This window comes from Suncus etruscus, chromosome 6 (assembly GCF_024139225.1).
Source record: "Suncus etruscus isolate mSunEtr1 chromosome 6, mSunEtr1.pri.cur, whole genome shotgun sequence".
Classification (NCBI taxonomy): Eukaryota; Metazoa; Chordata; class Mammalia; order Eulipotyphla; family Soricidae; genus Suncus; species Suncus etruscus.
In genome coordinates this window covers 5657688-5678250 of record NC_064853.1, presented here as the reverse complement: position 1 = coordinate 5678250, position 20563 = coordinate 5657688, and the positions used below count along the sequence as shown (strand labels likewise).

The 20563-nt window shown below is 54.2% G+C and overlaps 2 protein-coding genes across 9 annotated transcripts in view; one reads left to right on the top strand and one right to left on the bottom strand.

The window, feature by feature from the left end:
* Positions 1-20563, top strand: part of CLSTN1 (calsyntenin 1) — an 833174-nt gene that overhangs the window by 298914 nt on the left and 513697 nt on the right. The window lies entirely within an intron of this gene.
* PGD (phosphogluconate dehydrogenase) lies at positions 947-14939 on the bottom strand. Its single transcript, XM_049775330.1, has 13 exons — positions 14860-14939; positions 14376-14451; positions 13679-13858; positions 10161-10226; positions 9632-9750; positions 7860-7929; positions 5547-5681; positions 5212-5401; positions 2312-2442; positions 1894-2027; positions 1618-1717; positions 1235-1357; positions 947-1150 (listed from the first exon to the last, which is right to left on the bottom strand). The coding sequence occupies exons 1-13, from the start codon at positions 14865-14867 to the stop codon at positions 1031-1033; spliced, it is 1452 nt and encodes a 483-aa protein (XP_049631287.1). The 5' UTR covers positions 14868-14939; the 3' UTR covers positions 947-1030.

Genomic DNA, 20563 nt, shown 5'->3' with positions numbered 1-20563 from the left:
AACAGGCCAGTCAACAGCCCAACCCTCTCTGGGCTCAGACCCCTGGGGACCCAAAAAGGGCCCCTTCACATGGCTGAGGGGACCACGGGACTGGTCACTGAATGACTGAGTCTCCCATGGAAAGGCCAGAGGTCAGGCTTGGAGTCCAGCAGCTACCACCAGGAGTCTGTTTACCCTAGAACATTCCAGAGAAAACCTCCCTGCAGGAAACTTCTAGAAATAGTGATACTGGGGACCGGGCGGTGGCGCTGGAGGTAAGGTGCCTGCCTTGCCTGTGCTAGCCTAGGATGGACCGCGGTTCGATCCCCCGGCGTCCCATATGGTCCCCCAAGAAGCCAGGAGCAACTTCTGAGCGCATAGCCAGGAGTAACCCCTGAGCGTCACAGGGTGTGGCCCAAAAACCAAAAAAAAAATAAAAAAATAAAAATGGGGGCCGGGCGGTGGCGCTAAAGGTAAGGTGCCTGACTTGCCTGCGCTAACCTTGGACGGACCGCGGTTCGATCCCCCGGTGTCCCATATGGTCCCCCAAGCCAGGAGCAACTTCTGAGCACATAGCCAGGAGTAATCCCTGAGCGTTACCGGGTGTGGCCCAAAAACCAAAAAAAAAAAAAACCAAAAAAAAAAAAAAGAAATAGTGATACTGGCTCCCATCCAGCAGGCCCTTGAGACAACAGGACTCAGAGAAGGGATCTAGGGGGGGAGGGCTCGGACCCCACAGCACCCTGGAAGTCAGCTGGAGAGGTGGGCAGGGTGGATGGAGCCTGATGAGGGAACAGAGGGGGATAACCCTTAATTCGGGGGGATCCACACGGCCCCCTAAACTTTTATTTCAGAGCCTCAGTGGGATATGATCAAGTCCCACTTGCTTCCAAGCAGCTATCTGTGGGTCACTGACCCCGCCAGCCCTGAGGACCGCCCAGGCACACAGCAGAGAGGAGGCCCTGGATGGCCACTGCTGCTTTATTGAACTGGAAGCAGAGTGGGCCAGGGTCCCCAAATAGGAATGTCCTTGAGAGGGGCGCTGGCCCGCTCAGGCGTTGTAGGAGGAGGAGGACACACTTCCGCCGTGGCCCGTCCAGTTGGTGTGGATGAAGTGGCCAGGCTTGGTCAGGAGCTCATAAGTGTGGGCGCCAAAATAGTCTCGCTGGGCCTGTGGGGAAGAGCATGTGTTGGTGTCCGGAGGGGCCACCTGTCCGCCTACCCACCTGCCCGCACAGCCCGGCCTGGCACTCACCTGAATGAGGTTGGCAGGGAGCTGGGCGTGCCGGTATCCATCATAGAAGGCCAGCGCAGTGGAGAAGCAGGGCATGGGGATGCCCAACTGCACCCCGGTGCTCACGGCACGGCGCCATGAGTCCTGCAGATCACAGGGTGGCCATTGGGAGTGCTGCCAAGTCCATGAGGCCTCCACGGGGGACTCGGACCCTGTCTTTCCACTGGTCCCATAGGAGACCCCGACCCTGTCCTTCAATGGGTTCCCACAGGGACCCTGATGATCCTGTCCTCCCCTTGGTCTCATAGATGACCCGGATACTATCCAACCCTGTCCCACAGCTCCCACGGTGACCCTGTCCCACAGCTCCCACGGTGACCCCAGAGGCCCTCAATTGCCCGAACCTGGGACTGCTCCACAGCCGCCCTGAAGAAGTCGTCGAGCAGAAGGTTCTGGAGTCCGGGGTTGCGGTCAAAAGCCTCCTTGATCTTCCCCAGGAAGGCACTGGGGGCGGGGAAGGGTACACAAACCCATTCATGAGTGTACAGGTGTGTGTGTGTTGTCCCAGAGTATGTGTGTGTGTACCTAATGTATATGTGGTGTGCCCGAATGTGTGTGCCCGTTACTGTGAACCCCAGTGTGTATAAGTGTGCCATGTATGTTTGTGGTGTCCCCCTCACCTCCTGATGATGCAGCCCCCCCTCCACATGAGGGCGATGGCGCCGTAGTTGAGGGTCCAGCCGAACTCAGTGGCCGCCTGTCGAAGGAGCATGAAGCCTTGCGCGTATGAGATGATCTTGGAGGCATAAAGGGCCTGTAGGGGGCCCGGGTGGTCAGACGGGCCCAGCGCACCCCGCATCCCCGCCAGCCCCGCTCCCTTCCTCCCTTCCTCCCTTTTTCTTTCTTTCTTTCTTTTTTTTGTTTTTGTTTTTGGGCCACACCTGGCGGTGCTCAGGGGTTACTCCTGGCTGTCTGCTCAGAAATAGCTACTGGCAGGCACGGGGGACCACATGGGATTCGAACCAACCACCTTAGGTCCTGGATCGGCTGCTTGCAAGGCAAACACCGCTGTGCTATCTCTCCGGGCCCGCTCCCCACCTTTCGAACGTCCTCCAGGAAGGCCTTCTTGTCCCCCTCGAAGCTGGTCTTCTGGGGCCCCTTCAGCTTCTTGCTGGCCTCCACCCTCTCGTCCTTGAGGGAGGACAAGCAGCGAGCAAACACAGCCTCTCCTGTGGGGTGAGAGAAGGTTCCAGAACAGTCATAGACAAACAGTCATAGACAGACAAAACTAACAGTCACAGCATGAAAGCTCCCATGGTCCCGGGAATTTTGCCACCAAAGTTAACACGGAATTGGGGGTGACCTGGGGAAAGTACTACCTCAGTCATTCTGGATAGTCCCCACAGCTGAGCGCATTTTAACTCCTTAACACTCACCCAAGACCATATTTGGGGAGTTACATCTGGGGCCTTTTTTCGCCAGAAGACCCCAGTGGCCAGCAGCCGGAACAGTAGGAGCTGAATCTGGGGTCCCTGGGGATACCAAGCACATCAGCCAAGACCAAGGAGAAGCCTGGGTCCCCTGAATTACTCAGTAGTACCATCCCCAAATAAATGAGTCCCTCTTCCCTAGTTTTAACCATTTCAAGAGATTTCAGGATTCCTGAGTGCATGTTAATTTTTTATACTTTATAGGAGGGGAGAAAAAAAAAAAAACAGCATAGTTTTTAGGGCATGAGGGAGATAGCTTGGAGCTTGCAGGGACAACTCACTCCTGAGTGAGTTGGGGTACCAAGACTCAAACCTGGTTGGCTGCGTGCAAGCCAAGTACTTTATTTTCTGGGGTGGTGTGGGGGATAGCCGGGGGATAGCGCAGCAGGGAAGACATTTGTCTTGCACGTGGCTGACCAGGATTTGATTAAGGTATATGGGTCACACCCGGCAGTCCTCAGGGGTTACTCCTGGCTCTTTGCTCAGAAATCGCTCCTGGGGCCAGAGCTGTGGTACAGCAGCAGGGCATTTGCCTTGCACGTGCCTGGCCCAGGACGGACCACAGTTCAATCCCCCTGACGTCCCATATAATCCCCCAAAGCAGGAGCAATTTCTGAGTGCATAGCCAAGAGTAACCCCTGAACCCTGAGCATCACCACGATGGCCTCCTCCCCCCCCCAAAAAAATAGAAATCACTCCTGGAAGGCTCAGGGGACCATGTGAAATGCTGGGAATCGAACCTGAGTCTGCCCCGGGTTGGCATGTACAAGGCAAACACTCTACCACTCACTATGCTATGGTTCCAGCCCTGACCTGGATTTGATCCCAGCCACCCCAGAAGGTCTCCTGATCCTTCCAGGAGTGACCTCTGAGTACCACTGGGTGTGGCCCCCCAAAAAAGGTAACACCAGCCATCAAACAGGAGGAAAGTCTCAGGGGCTGGTGGAGGACCTTCCTGGTAAGCAAAGGTACAATGGGGACCAGGGGGCACCCCAGTCCTGCCCATGCCCAAGGGCCTGTGCAGCTCGAAAGGTGCAGACACACCATGACTCAGCATTGCCAGCAGCTCTGCGAAAGAGACTGGCACAAGGGGGCAGGCAGGTGACACCTCAGGGGGCCCCACCCAATGGTGAGTCACTGGAACATTCCCAGGAGCCAGCAAGCAGCCTGGCTGCTTCCTTCAGGGGATCAAAGTCCCCGAGGGGGTGCCCGGCCTGAGGCGTGGCTCTCACCAGACCAGCCACTTCCTACTTCCTCCTCCCTCCAAGGCAGAGGGAGGAGCCTGAGAGCCCATGACACCGCCATCTAGGGAAGCCACAGGAATATTCTGGGCTGAGGTCTGGCCCCCTCACCTCCCACTCTGGGGTTCTGAGAAGTGAATGTCTCCCTCAGCCCCTTGTGCTCTACCTGGTCCTTTTATTTCCTTATTTTCCCTATTTCCACTTTTTGTTTGTTTGGGGGCGGGGGGAACACACCCAGCTGTGCTCAGGGGTGACTCCTGGCTCTGTTCTCAGAAAGCAACCTTTTTTTTTTTTTTGGTTTTTGGTGCTTAGGGATTACTCCTAGTTCTGCACTCAGCAATCACTCCTGGCATGGCTCAGGATGCCGGGGATCGAACCCAGGTCGGCCATGTGCAAAGGCAAATGCCCTCCCCACTGTGCTATTGCTCTGACCTCTCAGAAATCATTCTTTTTTTTTTTTTTGTTTTTTTGGGCCACACCCGGCATTGCTCAGGGGTTCCTCCTGGCTGTCTGCTCAGAAATAGCTCCTGGCAGGCACTGGGGACCATATGGGACACCGAGATTCGAACCAACCACCTTTGGTCCTGGATCGGCTGCTTGCAAGGCAAACGCCGCTGTGCTATCTCTCCGGGCCCTCAGAAATCATTCTTACAGCTCTCAGGGGTCCTTATGGGGAGCTGGGGACTGAACCTGGAATAGCCGTGTGCTAGTAGCGCCTACCCCTGGAATGTTTCTCTTTATATTTTTCTTTTCTTTTTTTATTGGTTTTTGGACCACACCCGGTAGCACTCAGAGGTTACTCCTGGCTCTGCACTCAGAAAATCACTCCTGGCAGGTTTGGGGGACCCTCTGGAATGCCAAGGATCGAACACAGGTTGTTCCCAGGTTGGCCTTGTGCAAGGCAAACGCCATGTCACTATGCTATTGCTCCGGCCCCCATGTTTTCTTGTATTTTTAATTTTTCTTTCGAGCCACACTTGGTGCTCAGGGCTTACTCCTGGCTTTGTACTCAGCTCAGTGAACCCTAATGGTTGCTGGGAATTGAACCTGGTTCAGTCATGTACCAGGCAAGTGTCCTGCCCACTGTAGTATCTCTTGGGGCTCCTCAGCCCTGACTTGTCATCATCTGAGAGACAAGAGATTAACCCCAGTGTCATTCCCAGGCCGGTCCCTGCTGCTGCTGACTGGCCCTGCTTCTTCATTCTCTGGCACCAAAGGCCGAGGGGTGTGGAAGCTAGCAGGTGGGGTGCAGCTCAGTGCCACGTACCAATGAGGGTGACGGGGACGCCGTAGTCCAGGGCCGTGATGGCCGTCCACTTGCCAGTGCCCTTCTGGCCGGCACTATCCCGGATCTTGGGGAGCAGGTGTTTGCTGTCCGTGTCCCGGAACTTGAGAATGTCTGCCGTGATCTCGATCAGGAATGAGTCCAGCTCTGTCTTGTTCCACTGCTCGAAGGTCTGCGGGCAGGATGGACAGACGGATGGTCAGACGGATGGTGGGATCCCCCCCACAACTGCCACCCGGAGTGCCAGGACCCTGCGGACTGTGTCCTTTGCTGCTGTCCCAAGTGGTCAACGCTGGGGCTGGTCCTATGGGGCTCACCTGTGCCATCTGGTCCTGCTCCATGCCCAGTGCGTCACGCATGACGTGGTAGGCCTCGCAGATGAGCTGCATGTCGCCGTACTCGATGCCATTGTGAACCATCTTCACGAAGTGCCCTGCGCCCTCGTCCCCCACCTGCAGGGGACACCGTGTCTTAGGCAGAACCAGGAGGCACCATCACTAAACCCCCCTGTCAGCTCAGCCAGGCTCCCCCTAATGCTCACACACAGAAGATGAGGTCCCAGTGCAGAGAACTGAGTCATGCTGGACCACAGAGCAACCCCATGGCCAGACCCTATTTCTGGCCTATGGCCCTACTCTGCAACCCAATCATCTCCTGTCTCTGGAAACGTCCTCCGTCTCAGTCTGTGTCCCCCAAGTCCATCTCCAGCTCCCTGGTTCACATCCAGCCTTTCTCCATTTTTTTGTTTTGTTTTTGTTTTTTTGGGCCACACCTGGCAGCCCACAAGGGTTACTCCTGGCACACTTGGGGAACCATATAGAATGTTGGAAATCGAATCCGGGTTCGTTCTGGGTTGACCATGTGCAAGGCAAATGCCTTACCACTGTGCTAGTGCTCCAGGCCCCTCTCCTGTTCTTAAAAGCCTCTCCCAGCCTCCCATGGAGAATCTCTCCCCTGAACTCACCACTTGCCTTACCCCTAGAAGCTATAATAACTCAGCTGTACTTTAGGGCCTGGTTTGGGGGTTTGGCTTTGGAGCCCACACCTGTTGTGTCCTGGGGCTCCTCCTGGCTCTCTGCTTCAGACTGCTCCCTATTCTGGGGCTTTGGGGAATCATTGACAAGCTATGGCCGATATAAGCAACAGAAAGGGACAGGTTGGAGTTGGGGGAACCCAGCCTGAATCCCCAACATGTACTCAGAGAATGAATGCCCTACTTTAGGGCCTTCTAGGATGTGCCACTGCCCCTGACTCGGACGCTTCCTTGTGCCCGGATATTGGCTAATGACCTGATACTGCATCCTGGATTCCCGATTCCTAAAAGGGGGAGCAGGGAGGCGCTAAAAATAGGGGCCTGTGGGGCACAGGGGCAGGTCCTGGCTTGCTGTCCTGGTGTAGCTGTTGTGACCGCAATTATCTGTGGTCAAGGCCGGGCACCCCTGCAGGCTCCGAGGCAGGAGCATGGCTTGGCCTCCCCCACAGATGCGGGGAACCCAGGGCAGCCAATATTCCCTCCCCTGGCCCTGTGCTGGTGGACACTGAGCTGAATGCCCATGTTTGACCCCAAACCCCAAACAAACCACATGTACAGTGAGCATGGCGGCAGCCTGACCTTCTGGGCTGAGACCAGAATACTGGGGTCCAGGGGGGATTCCACCAGTTCTTAGGGGACAGGAGGGATGGGGTGTCCTGTGCAGATTGGTCCCTTGGCCCTGAGGGGGGAACCAGTCTGCCAGACTCTATCTTACGACATTCTCTCACTGCACCTTGTCCTTCCGGTTTCTTTCTTTGCCCTGGGGCGGACTTACTCCCAGCAGTGCTCAGTGCTGGAGGGAGGGAACTTGAGGTGATGAAACTGGAGCCCAGGACTTCAGAGCCCCCTGCCAGCACCCTTACTGTTGCTTTAAGGGCTGTCCTGGGGAGTGACAGGGGCCTCTGCCATCCATCATCAGGGAGAGGGAGAGACAAGCAGGTGGGGGGGGGGGGCTCGAGGACAGAACATATGAGACCCCAGGATTGATCCTTAGGATGTGGGCATACCCCTTAATAGACCTACACGCCCCTATACACACCCCTCACGTTGCCACTTACCCCCATACAACTCTTCCCCTACATACCCACATATCCCCATTTACCCCTGTAACACAGCTCCAAATACACCCCAACCCCATATACCCAACACCCCCACATATCCAATACCCTCACCCATATACTCAACACCCCCATATATCCTCACCGCCATATCAAATATCCCCATACAACCAAACAACCATACTAAACATCACCTCACCCACACACACTCAACAACCCCAAACCCCTACACCCCTTCCACACCTGAGGCGAAGACGGAACTTGTAGCCTATCATGGCCACACTTCCTGCACTTATGGTCCAGCCCAGGGCTACTGACTTCCCTTGGGGAGCCTGAACCCCGAACCCTCCAACCAGTTTATGTCAGAACCACCAGGTCAGAGCAGCAGCTCTGGGTGTTTCTGGGGCTCTTGTGCTCAGGGCTTTACCCCGAAGCCACTTTCTCTCTTCATGACCCCCATCCTCCCCTACCCCATCCCACCCCACCCATCCTCCACCTGCCACCCACAGTAAGAGGGGGACCAACATGGCCTCACTTACCCAGTCGCAACATGGCTCCCCGGAGCCCACTTTGGCAGCGATGCCCTGGAAGATGGTCTTGATGTGAGGCCTACGGTGGGGGGGAAGGAGACAAAATTCACTGTTCAAGAAGGCCCAAGATGGGGCCAGAGTGACAGCACAGCAGGTAGGGCGTTTGCCTTGCATGTGGTCGACCCAGGTTCGATCCCTGGCATCCCATATGGTCCCTGGAGCCTGCCAGGAGCAATTTCTAGCATAGAGCCAGGAGCAACCGCTAAGCTCCACCAGGTGCGGCCCCCCCAAAAAAGAAAGAAGGACTGAAAACCCCAAATGCTTGGGAATCCCCCATACCAGCTCTCCCCTTAGGAGGCCCTCTGCTTCCCCGAGACCATAGGGGGGGCAGTTCCCTAAAATGAACAGACTGAAGAGAACCCCTGGATCCCCACAGAGTAGAGGTTACCCCCCCATTCTTCCCGAGGTCTCTCCTACCCTGTGGAGTGGTGCCCTTTAGGCCGGCCCAGCTGGGGCCTAGGGGTCACAAGGTCACTGGGGTCTGGGGGCTATACAGGGATGACTCTGGGCTTGTGTAGCATGGGGTAAAATATGGGGTCACTCGACAGGCTTACACCCCAGCCCTGCCCTGTGGGGGCTCCTAGGGAAACAGGCCTAATTTCAACACCTGCCACAATTCAAGCGCACCCGGAAACCTAACTCATGGGGAAAGAAGTGTTTTCTGTTGCCCCAACCCCCTCCCCTAGATCAAGGTCTCCCCCAGTCCACCGCCTCTTCTGCTCCTTCTGGCTCTTGCCCCACAGCGAGTTACACTCATGTAACGTAACCACCACAGACCACTTCTGCATTCCTTCTCAGATTTGCTCTTCGTTTTTGGGTGAGTGGGGGAGGTTTGGGGGCCACATCACGAAGTGCTCAGGACTTACTCCTGGCTCTGCACTCAGGAGTGACAGTGAGTCACTCCTGGCTCACCCTGGTTTCTCCAGGGACCATATGGGATGCCTGCAAGGTGAATGCCTTCCTCACTGTGCTATGGCTCACCCCTAGTTCTATTGCTTCCCATCCTTCTGCCCCCACATTTATGGTTCTGTGAAGTTGCTACATTCCCCACCCACTCACACACACACACTGTCCCCTGTCACCACTGGTCTGTCTTCCTCCCCACCCCCTCCCACACAATGGAACAATGTGAGCTGTAATCCAAGGTCGGAAGGGTCTGTCCTTGACTCGCCAAGTTCCCTCCTCCTGCCCAGAGCACAGATCAAGACAGCAGCCCTCTCCACATCCAGAAAAAATACACCAGGGGCTGGAGCGGGGAGGGTGTTTGTGGATCCCTGGCATCCCATAGGTCCCCAGAGCCTGCCAGGAGTGATTCCTGAGTGCAGAGTCAGGAGAAACCCCTAAGCACCCCAAAACCAGCTAATTAATCAATAGATCCTTCTCCCAGGAGCAAGGAGGTACCCACTCCCACCTCAGACTTGGCATCATCAGATAAAACTCCTTTGTGGGGAGCACATGACAGCTAATAGGCTGACCCAGCCCACAGGACCCTGGTACAGGGATGCCCCCAGAATTGCCTTCCTGGGCCCAGAACCTTCCTTAGGCTGATTCCAAAATGGCAGCCTTAGGGTCAGAGGGCAAAGTGGCAGGAAGGAAGAAGGGACCATGGCAGGGATGGGGCACAGCAGGGAACCACAGATGGGCTCCACAGAGATGGGTACCAAGTATACCCCAAGGCAGGTCTCCCCAACGCTGGCACCCTGGGGTTTGCAGGGACTCACCATGCGGCTTTGTTCCCTCCAGGCATGAGTGAGGGGCCATAGCGGGCACCGTCCTCTCCGCCGCTCACGCCACTGCCCACAAACAGGATGCCCTTGGCAGTGAGGTCTCGACACCGCCTCTAGGCGAGAGAAGAGGCAGCTCCTAATGCTTGGCAGAGGTGATGGCCCCAGGCACCCCTACTGCCCCCCAGGATCTAGAGTTCCCCACATTCCAAGGCAGTGCTGAAGTCGAGCATGGGCAGTGAGGGGGCAGCTGAGCCTGGATCCCAACCCACCCACTTCCTGGGATGCAGCAGCACATCAGGGGTGCAGAGAGTTGTGATAATGAGGCGCCCCAGCAGACAAGCGCTAAGGGAGGTGGCTGTGACCCCAAGTCCAGCAGTTAACAAGGCCGGATGCAGTGGCATCAGAGCCGGGACCCGCCCGCTGAGCCCTGCAACAAGGAGGGCCTACTCTTCTCCAGCACATCTTTCTAGAATGTTCTAGCATGTGCTCAGCACCAGAAAGAAGCTGGCGACTGACTACTCACTGTGGAGTCCTTGTACTCAGAGTTTCCTCCGTCGATGATGATGTCGCCCTTTTCCAGTAAAGGCACCTGGGACCAAAAGACACAGCATTAAGGGGACCCAGAGAAAGGCTAGGGACAGCGGGTGGGGAGATACTGGGGTTTAGCCCTGCCATCATAGGAAAAAATAAATAAAAATAGAGAAAAGGGAAGAAGAAAAAGTGGACAAAGAAACTAAAGACATGGGCTTGGAGTGATAGCACAGCCGTAGGGAGTTTGCCTTGCTCGCAACTGTCCTGGGACAGACCCAGATTCAATTCCCAAAACCCCATAGGGTCTCCCAAGCCTGCCAGGAACGATTTCTGAGTGCAGAGCCAGAAGCATTGCAGGGTGTGCCCCACCCCCAAAGAAACTAAAAACAGGGTTGGGGTGAGAGCATAGCAGGGATCCACGTTAGAACCCCAGCATCCCACATGGTCCCCCAAGCCAGTCAGGATAGATTCCTGAGTGCAGTCAGGAGTAACCTGAGTGCCGCTGGGTGAGGCCTCCCTCTCCAAAAGTGGACAAAGAAACTGAAGTCAGAACTAAAATGTAACCTTGACCGATCAGGACAAGTAAGAAGGCACAGGGCAGGTCCTGGAAAAGCAGGCAGTCTGGGCATGGCTGATCCCCAAGCTCCAACTTCTGGGGTCACACCTGTCCCATATACATTCAGATTCCGAGTATGCTGTCTGCCAGCTGCAGCAGTGTCTAAATTTGGAGGGTCCAGGTGGACTGTTTAAAAGTGGGGTGCATGGGCCCGGAGAGATAGCACAGTGGCGTTTGCCTTGCAAGCAGCTGATCCAGGACCAAAGGTGGTTGGTTCGAATCCCGGTGTCCCATATGGTCCCCCGTGCCTGCCAGGAGCTATTTTTGAGCAGACAACCAGGAGTAACCCCTGAGCATCGCCAGCTGTGGCCCAAAAACAAAAAACAAAAAACAAAAAGTGGGGTGCTGGAAAACCCAGTGAGAACTCAAATTCCTGAGACAGACACCAAGGGGCTGAGCAGTTGCTTTTCATACGGGTGGCCCGGGTTGGGCTTGGGGGGTCCCTTGAGCACTGCCAAGACTCCAGTCCACCGAAATAGGAACAACCTCTGAGAACCGCCAGGTATGACCCCAAACTAAACTCCCAAACCTGACCTGACCACATATACACACACTCCCAGCACCCCTACTGGCCCAGAACAACCTTAGGGGATAGAGCGCTTTCTGCAGAGCTGCTCAGCACCCCAGAAACTGCCCCCAAACAACACAAACATCCAATTCTGCTGAATCTTATCCTGGGTCAGCTCAGGGGTCAAACTATCAGCTCATTTCCTGCTGGGAAGAGCCACTGAGTCAGAGTGGGGCAGGCAGGGAGGGCCAGGCAAGGCTGCACCAATCTGGAGGCTTCGTGGCTGGCTCTCCCCACCCCTGCCCTAGTACCACCCACAGCCTCTCCGAGTTAGATTGAAGCCACTTCTCAGCCCTGCTGGGAGGAAAAGCCTGGACATCTGTGACCCAAAAAGCATGGTCTGGGGACAGGAGTGATAGCACAGCAAGGGGGGCCTCTTTGCCTGGCACAAGGAGGACATAGGTTTGAACCCCAACATCCCATAGGGTCCACCCAGCAAATAAGCCCTGAGTATGGCTGAGTGTGGCCTCAAACTCCTCCCCCCAGCCCAAGCTTTGGCTGTCCCTTCCGGACCCCATTATCTCCCTTCCCAGGCTATACCCCATCAGTAGCAGCTCCTGTTCTGGACCCTGGAAGCGCTCACTATACCCACCCACAGGAGACTGGCTGTCACTTTCCTCTGTCTCTGTCACAGGCTTCATGACGAAGCATTTCTCCCAAAGGGGAATAATTTGGGGTCTGTTTTGCTGTGGAGTTAGCCAGGCAGTGATGGGTTACCATGCAGTGACCAGGAAGGGGCTAGAAAACAAGCCCTCTGTGCCCACCTTAGCTCTGTTGTTCTGCTACTATTATTATTGGGGGGGGGGCTATTTTTGGGTCACACCCGATGGTGTTCAGGGTTCCTCCTGACACTACACTCAGAAATCATAACTGGCAGGATTGGGGGAACCCTATTGGATGCCAGGGATTGAACCTGGGTCGGCTGTATGCAAGGAAAAAGCCCTCTCTGCTGTGCTATCACTGGCCCCAGAGCTGTTACATTAAGCTGAGGGCCGTTCCCGCTGGTCCCCCATCATCCATCAGCTTTTATGTGCCTGAGTGACCCCTGAGCACAAAAGACAACCCCCCAAAATACAAACAAACTGAACTTTTCTTTCTTTTTTTCTTTGTTTTTTTAGGGGGTCATACCTGGCAGTGCTCAGGGGTTACTCCTGGCTCTATGCTCAGAAATTGCCTCTGGCAGGCACAGGGGACCATGTGGGATGCCCAGATTCGAACCACCGTCCTTCTGCATGAAAGGCAAATGCCTTACCTCCATGCTATTTCTCTGGCCCCCAAATTGGACTTTCCAAACACCTCAGCCAAACCCAGTGAGCTGGGCCTGGTAGGCCTTATCTATGATTCTTCTATGGGTGGCACTAAAGATCCCATACAAGCATTTATTTGCTATGAACCACCCCCCTGGACACTAGGGATACCTGTTGTTTCGGGGTCAAACCCTCTTAAGTACAGGGGTTGCTCTTGGAAGTGCTCAGCAGGATAGTCTGAGGCAGGGATCAAACCCAGCTGCTACTCTACCCCACGCAGAGCCCACAGTCAACCAAACAAGCTCTTCCCAGGCCCCCTAATGATTCTTTCCAGAATATCAGGGTGTCCTCTAATTGACGTCCAAGGGGTCATTATGAGCCGGAAGACAGGTGGTGACTCTCGGCCAAGCAAGCTCAACCATGCATGGCTAAAGGTTCTACCAAAACTCAGAAGTTTGTATCCAAAAAATAAAGTGTGTGTGTGTTTGTGTGGGATAATCTTTAAAACAAGGCTCAGGGGGGCCCAATGGGCTGGAGTATAGGCTCTGCCTGCAGGAGCCCAGGGTGTAGCCCCGGCATTACATGGTCCATCCCTGACCCCCAAGCACCAAGAAGAGTAAACACTGAGCTGGGTGCAGCCCCTGAGTGCCAGTGTGGTCCCAAATACATACACAACACACACATAAACCATGCCAACAATGGAGAGGTTGTTTGCCTCGCATCCCACCTAGTCCCCCAAGCCCACCATGAGTCATTTCTGAACATAGAGTCAAGAAGAGTAACCTCTGAGCGCCGCTGAGTGTGGATCCCCAAAATAAAAACAAAAAAAAATGCTAAGTAGAAAGAATTGAAATAACTGAAAGAGTCAGGGCACCAGAGGAGACATCTTGGAGGACTGAATGCAGAGCTCCAGGTTCACTCCTGAGGTGTTCTGAGCAGAGCTGAGAACTTACTGTGTGTGCTGAGAACCCCTTACACACACTTAGACAGAGAGATGTGCTCCTCCACACCCCCAACCAGCCCAAGAATGGGAACAATTTGTGCCACGAGGTGGCAGCTGGGAGCAGATGCCGCCTCACCAATTTCTCAATGAAATCGTCCACGGCCTGGCCAGCCTTCACCAGGAGGATGATCCTGCGAGGTTTCTTGAGCTTCGAGACCATTTCCTCCAGGGAGTGGGCGCCGATCACCTTGGTCCCCTTCGCCTCTTTGGCCAAGAAGTCGTCCACCTTGGAGACCGTGCGATTAAAGGCACAGACCTGGGAGAAGGAGAAGAGCCGACCAGGAAGAATGAGAATGAGGGTGGGGACACAATCTAGCTTCATATCACCCACTGGGGCACTTTCCAGGCACCCTGGGGCACTGAGGCACCCCTGCTTTGGATGTCTCCCCAAGTTGTATGAAGTGGAAGAGGAGCAAATGGAAACAAAGGTCATCAACCTCAGAGAGCCGTGGGAAGGAAGCAGAGCTAAGAGAGAGCTAGTCCCAGGTCCTCTCTGGAACACCACGTCCACACTGAGGTTCACCGCCCTTTCACTCCCCCAATCTTTGCAAGTCTCCGAGTGGCCCCCCACTCCCAGGACTTTTTCCTCTGTTGCTACTCTGCACATCTAGAGGCCTCATGGCTCCACAGGGCCTGGTTTACCCACGCACTATCCCCTCCAAGGCCTGGGGGGGGGGAATCTTCTAGCAAACAGAACCCACTTCCAGGTGGGTGACTTGGCACTAAAAAGTGCCAAGCCACTTTGCAAACCCCCCTTCCCCAGGAAGACTCACCACGAAGCCGTGGTCGTTCATGTTCAGAATCAAGTTCTGGCCCATGACGGCCAGTCCAATGAGGGCGATATCGGCTCTGCAAAAAAGAAAAAAAAGAAACGGGGTCCATCCCACCGGTTTGTCGGGGTGTGGGGCTTTGCATCTTGTTGCACCCTTGAATTTATCTGCAACCCCAGTGCAAGCCAGAATCTAAGCTGGGGAGTCTGGGGGGCACACCCCACAGCCCTGACACCCCTCAACCTGCATGCACAGAGCCGTGGGCCTGCAGGCCGAGCTCCCCCGGGTGTTGGGGGGCTCCCTCCCGGCCCCTCAGCTTCGATCCCCAGGTGGGGGTCCAGGGGCAGCACCAAAGCAAGGGTGGCTGCAAACTTGGGAAGTTTTGGGGCTCCCCGGGAGCCACGAGGCCGGGCTCTGGAAAAGCGGGGGGCCCCCCGGCTTGCTCCCCCAAGGGCTCCCCATAAAGTTCCCGGACCCGGAGACTCACTGGGCCATGGCGGAGGGAGGGTCAAGGCCGAAGAAGAGCAGCGAGCAAGCACCGACCCGGCAGGGAGCGGCTATGCTCAACCTCCCCGGGCCTAGGCCGCGGCTTCCCAGAACCGACCAATCAGAGAGAGCGAGGGCGTGGCATCGAGGCCCATCCTCGGGCGCCCATTGGCTGCGAGAGACGCCTGTTACACCACCTGAGCCAGGGACCCGCCCCCTTTCCCGGGCTCCGAGGAGCGCCGAGCGCATCGATGGGCCAGCCCGGGAGCTGCTGGCAGGGGTTCGGGCAATGGGAGGAGCGCCCCGGAGGCTCGGGTTCGAGCATGCAAGGACGCTCCCCTTTGCATAGAGAGCCTAGAGGCAGAGTGATGGGGAACCCAGTCCTGGATCCCGTGCAGCACTGGGGGACCCCCCCGACTCTACACCCCCTCCTGCAGGTGGGAAACTTGTGCTCTTCCCTGCAGGGCAGGCTGTGGAGGTGCTGCTGGGTTGGGTTTGGCCTGCAACAGGGGAGGCAGCCTGGGGGTGCTGCCCTGCCCTGCACCCCTTTTCTTTTTCATTTTTTAAATAATTATCTTTATTTAAACATGCACCCCTTTTCTTAAGCGCTGGCAAAAGGGTCTGTCGCAGGCGTTGGAGGCCACCAAAGTGCACCCAGCTGGGCTCTCCACTTCTTCCCTGTTCTTGCCTGTTGGAGGGCTGAGCAATGCACCCCCAGGGCTGTAAAGGTCCAGTCTAGCTCTGCCAAGGGTAAATTGAAAATTCTGGCAGCCGGTTAGTGGTGCAGTGATGATGGGGTCACTCCTGGCTGAGCCCTGGGATCACTTCCCCAGTGGGGATGGGGTATCCTGTGGGTTGTCAGGGATCGAACCTGGGGCATGCAAGTTTGCCTGCATGCAAAGCAAACACCTTCCCTGCTATGCTATTACACAGACCCCAGTAATGTTCCATGTTATATTTTTCAAAATATATTTTTCAAAATATAACATGGAACATTACTGGGGTTCCTCCTGGCTCTACGCTCAGAAATCGCTCCTGGCAGGCTCGGAGGACCATATGGGTTGCTGGGATTCAAACCACTGACCTACATGCAAGGCAAATGCCTTACCTCCATACTATCTCTCCGGTCCCCCCCATGTTTTATTGTTTTCTGCTCTGAAGCTGTATTTATGTCATTTGTCCTTTTTCGGGAGTTATTTCCAGGTGTGGTTGCCCAGAACCTGATAGGCTCCCCCCCCCACCTAGCCTCTCCCCTGCAGAAGTCACAGTGGCATGAGGAAGGGGGTTCCCTGTCCCATACTTCCTCAGCCCCCTTACTACCCACCAGCAGTCCTGGTGAGCACAAGCCAGAGCTGCCAGTCAAGCCACCCCAGTACCCAGAAGTGCAGATGAGCCTGGGTATTTGTTAGATGTGAGTTCGGATTCCTCTCTCTAGTCTGGATGGGCCTGGGAAAGGGTCATGTATTAAGATCCCTCCTGGTGGGCCACAGAGCTATAGCATAGAGGTGAGCGGGTTTGCCTTGCACCTGGCTGACCAGTGATTGATTGATCCCCAGCATCCCATATGGTCCCCTGAATCAGCCAGAAGTGATCTCTGAGCACAGAGCCAGGAGTAACAGCTGAGCACAGCTGGATGAAGATCAAAAGCAAAACAAAACTAAAAATGATCCTGGGCCTTAGTGAATTCTAGTCACCAGGGCCCTAAACCCCTGGAGGATCCCTGATATACTTTTTGTTGGTGGTGTTTGGTCTTTGGGCCACACTCATTGGCACTCCGGGGTACTCCTGGCAGGCTCGGGGGACCATATGGGATGTTGGGGATCAAACCTGGGTTGGTCCCAGTTGGCCACAAGCAGGGCACACTACACACTGTGCTATCACCACAGCCCCCCCCCTCTTTGGGGGAAGCAAGGACACCCATGTTCTCAGCTCTAGTAAGAAGTGGCCTTGGGCCCGGAGAGATAGCACAGCGGCATTTGCCTTGCAAGCAGCCGATCCAGGACCAAAGGTGGTTGGTTTGAATCCTGGTGTCCCATATGGTCCCCCGTGCCTGCCAGGAGCTATTTCTGAGCAAACAGCCAGGAGTAACCCCTGAGCACCGCCAGGCGTGGCCCAAAAACCAAAAAAAAAAAAAGAAGTGGCCTTTTGGTTCATTCTCTTGCTTACCAAAGGTGGGGTTTCTGGAGTAGGTATGATGTAGGAATCAGTTCCGGAGCTGCATTCGCAGATGGTCCAGAGATAGAAAAAGTCTCCCCACCACTCAGCAACCAGAACTCGGAGCTGGGAATCTACCTCAGAAGTTTCTGCTTCAGGGCTAGAGTGATTGCACAGCAGGGAGGGCTTTTGTCTTGCACATGGCCAGATCCAGGTTTGATCCCCAACATCCCATAGGGTCCTGAGTCTGCCAAGAGTGATTCCTGAGAAAAAGCCAACAGTAACCTCTGAGTGTTGTCGGTGTGGCCCCAAAACCAAAAATAAAAGTGATGGGGCCAGAGAGATAGCACAAGAATGGTATTCGAATCCCGGCATTTCATATGGTCCCCCGAGCCTGCCAGGAGCAATTTCTGAGCATAGAGCCAGGAGTAACCCCTGAGCGCTGACGGGCATGACCCAAAAACCAAAACAAACAAACAAATAAATAAATAAAATAAAAGTAAAAAATGAAAAGGGGGCTAGAGCGATAGAACGATAGCAGAGGGGAGAGCATTTGCCTTGCACACAACCAACTTGGGTTTGATCCCAGGTGTCCTATATAGTTCCCCGGCCTGCCAGGAACGATTCCTGACTGCAGAGCCAGGAGTACTCCTGAGCTCCGTTGGCTGTGGCTCAGAAAACAAAACACAAACTCAAAGATAAATAAATAGTTTCTGCTTCAGGGCTGAGAGACAGCTTTGTGGATAGAGCACAAGCATTGCATGTTGGAGGCTTGGGTTTCATCCTGGGCACTACCAGGAATGCACTCCTGAGTCGTTCCTCCCCCCCCCCCCCGGCAGAATTAGCCCCCCCCCAGCACCACCAGGTTTGGCCCCCTAACAAAAATAAAATGTTTTTGATTTATCACTGATCTACATACAGCTCAATAATAACATTTTAGCATGTTTGGGGCAGGCTCAGTGGTGCTCAGGGATCACTTCTAGTGGTGCTTGGAGGACTATATGGGATGCTGGGGATCAAACCCAGGTCAGCTGCCTGCAAGACAAATGCTGTCCCTGTTGTACTGTCGCTCTGCCCTCAGGAAAAAAATATTTGGAACCCAGATGTGGCTAATTAATGCATATAAACATGGCTTTGGGTTCCAGAGCCTCAGCCACATGGATTTCAAAAACTGCTTGAGGTCAGCAGCGTGCGCGCGCGCACACACACACAATTGTTTTTTTTCTGTAGGTTTGAAATACAATTTCTTTACCCCAGATGTATGATTTGTAAATATTTTTCTCCACGTCTGTGGCTTGTCTTTTCATTTTCAGACTTTCGGGGGACCATATGGAATGCCGGAATTCCAACCACCATCCTGTCCTGGGTTAGCTGCTTGCAAGGCAAATGCCCTACTGCTGTGCTATCTCTTTGGCTCCAAAGTGAAGATTTTTATATGGCTGATTCCAATTTATGTTATGACACATCTAAAATAATCTTTTGTTTTGGGCCACATCTGGTGGTGCTCAGGGGACAATGCAGGAGGGGGGCACAGGAAATGGAACCTGAGCCTACCCTCCCGGGAAAGCCAGGGTCCAGCTCTTCCAGCTTTGACCCTCTGGGAAAAATCCTTCCAGAGGGCCATAAAGTCCAGGGGTTAGAGTATATGCCTCACATGGAGTCACTGGCTGAAAATTAGCAGTGGGACCCCTGGGACTCCTGAGCATTACTGGTGATCAGCCCCCAAAACCTCTTTAAAAAGCCAAGGTTAGGGGCCGGAAAGATAGCACAGCAGCGTTTGCCTTGCAAGCAGCCTATTCAGGACCTAAGGTGGTTGGTTCAAATCCCAGCATCCCATATGGTCCCCCGTGCCTGCCAGGAGCGATTTCTGAGTAGACAGCCAGGAGTAACCCCTGAGCACCACTGGGTGTGGCCCAAAAAAACAAAACAAAAACAAAAACAAAAACAAAGCCAAGGTTAGGGGCCGTAGAGATAGCACAGCGGTAGGCATTTGCCTTGCACGCAGCTGACCCAGAACTGATGGTGGTTCGAATCCCAGCATCCCATATGGTCCCCAAGTCTGCCAGGAGTAACAGCGTCACTGGGTGTGACCCAAAAATCAAAAACAAAACAAAACAAAACAAAAACATGTTTACCTGACACAATAGTGCATCAGGCAAGGTGTTGGCCTTGCATGCGACTGACCCAAGTTCAACTCATGGTATCCCATACGATCCCCCACAGCCAGCCTGGAGTGATTCCTGAGTGTGGAGCCAGGGGTTACTCCTGTGCACAGTCAGGTATGGGCCCTAAAACAAAAAGAGAAAAGCTAAGCAAAGGCCAGAAACATTTCTGCTGGGGTACAGGATGTGATTCAGTGATAAAACACAGGCATTGCATGAGGGCCTGGATTTGATCCCAGTGGTAAAAAGAGTTTTCTTCTATTTTAATTTACATCTGGATGTAAACTAAGATCCCTTTTAAGTTCATTTTTGTATAACCTGTAAAGTTGTGGTTGCAATTCAATTTTTGTTCATTTGTTTTTGTTTTGGGGTCACACCTAGCAATGCTCAGGGGTTACTCCTGGCTCTGCACTCAGGAATCACTTCTGGCTTTGGGGAACCATCTGAATGTTGGGGATCAGACCCTGGTTGTCTGCATGCAAGGTAAACACTCTCCACACTGTGGTATCGCTCTGGCCCCTGCAGTTTGTGTTTCTACAAATGATTCTAATCAGTGTAGCCACATTTGCTGAAAGACCCCCACTGAAGGACTGGTGCTTTTCCTCTTTCGTGGAGGCTTCAAACACTGAGGGGAGTGGGGTGCAGAGGCGACTCTGTCCATGCTCAACCCTGCGCTATGGGCCTGAAGTTTGTACTCAGAAGCCTCTAGGCCAGGGGTCTTCAAACTACGGCACGCGGGCCACATGCGGCCTGCAGAGGAGTCTGATCCGACCCGCCAGCAGTGAGCGCTGTTTGGTTGCCAAGATACCTGCCAGCATATACACTCAGTGTATATCCAAATATCAGGAACCATGCACTCAAAATGGTAACCATCTTTGGTGGCGCTTATGCCTGTGAACAGACTTTTTCAAGAATGAAACATCTGAAATCTCCAACCAGATCAAGATTAACTGATGCCCACTTGCATCACTTGTTACGGCTGGCAGTGACAAATATGGAACGGGACATTGACCATCTCATTAGCCAAAAAGCAGGCCCACAGTTCCCATTGAAATACTGGCGCGTGATCTGTTTATTTATAAATGGTTTTCATTTTATTTATATAAGATATGTGCAGTGTGAGTAGGAATTAGTAGCTCATATAGTCCAGCCCTCCAGCTCTCTAAGGAACCGTAATCCGGCCCCCACTTTAAAAAGTTTGAAGACCCCTGCTCTAGGCCATGAGGTGCTGGAGATCGAATTTGGGGTTCCCACCTGCTCCAGCCCCAGCGCCATCTCCCTGGTCTAGAAAAAATTTAGGGGACTGGATTGATAGCACAGTGGGAGGGTATTTACCTCAAAGGCAGCCGACCCATGTTTGATCCTTGGCATTCCATAAGGTCCCCTGAA

Bases quoted from the DNA above. Each gene is read 5' to 3' on its own strand.
- PGD (XM_049775330.1), bottom strand. The intron at 10,227-13,678 runs GTGAGGCGGCAT...TTTTGGTCCCAG, and splicing joins ACGATTTCATTGAGAAATTG to GTGCCTTTACTGGAAAAGGG. The intron at 1,718-1,893 runs GTGAGGGGGACA...CCCCGCCCCCAG, and splicing joins GGGGGCTGCATCATCAGGAG to TGCCTTCCTGGGGAAGATCA.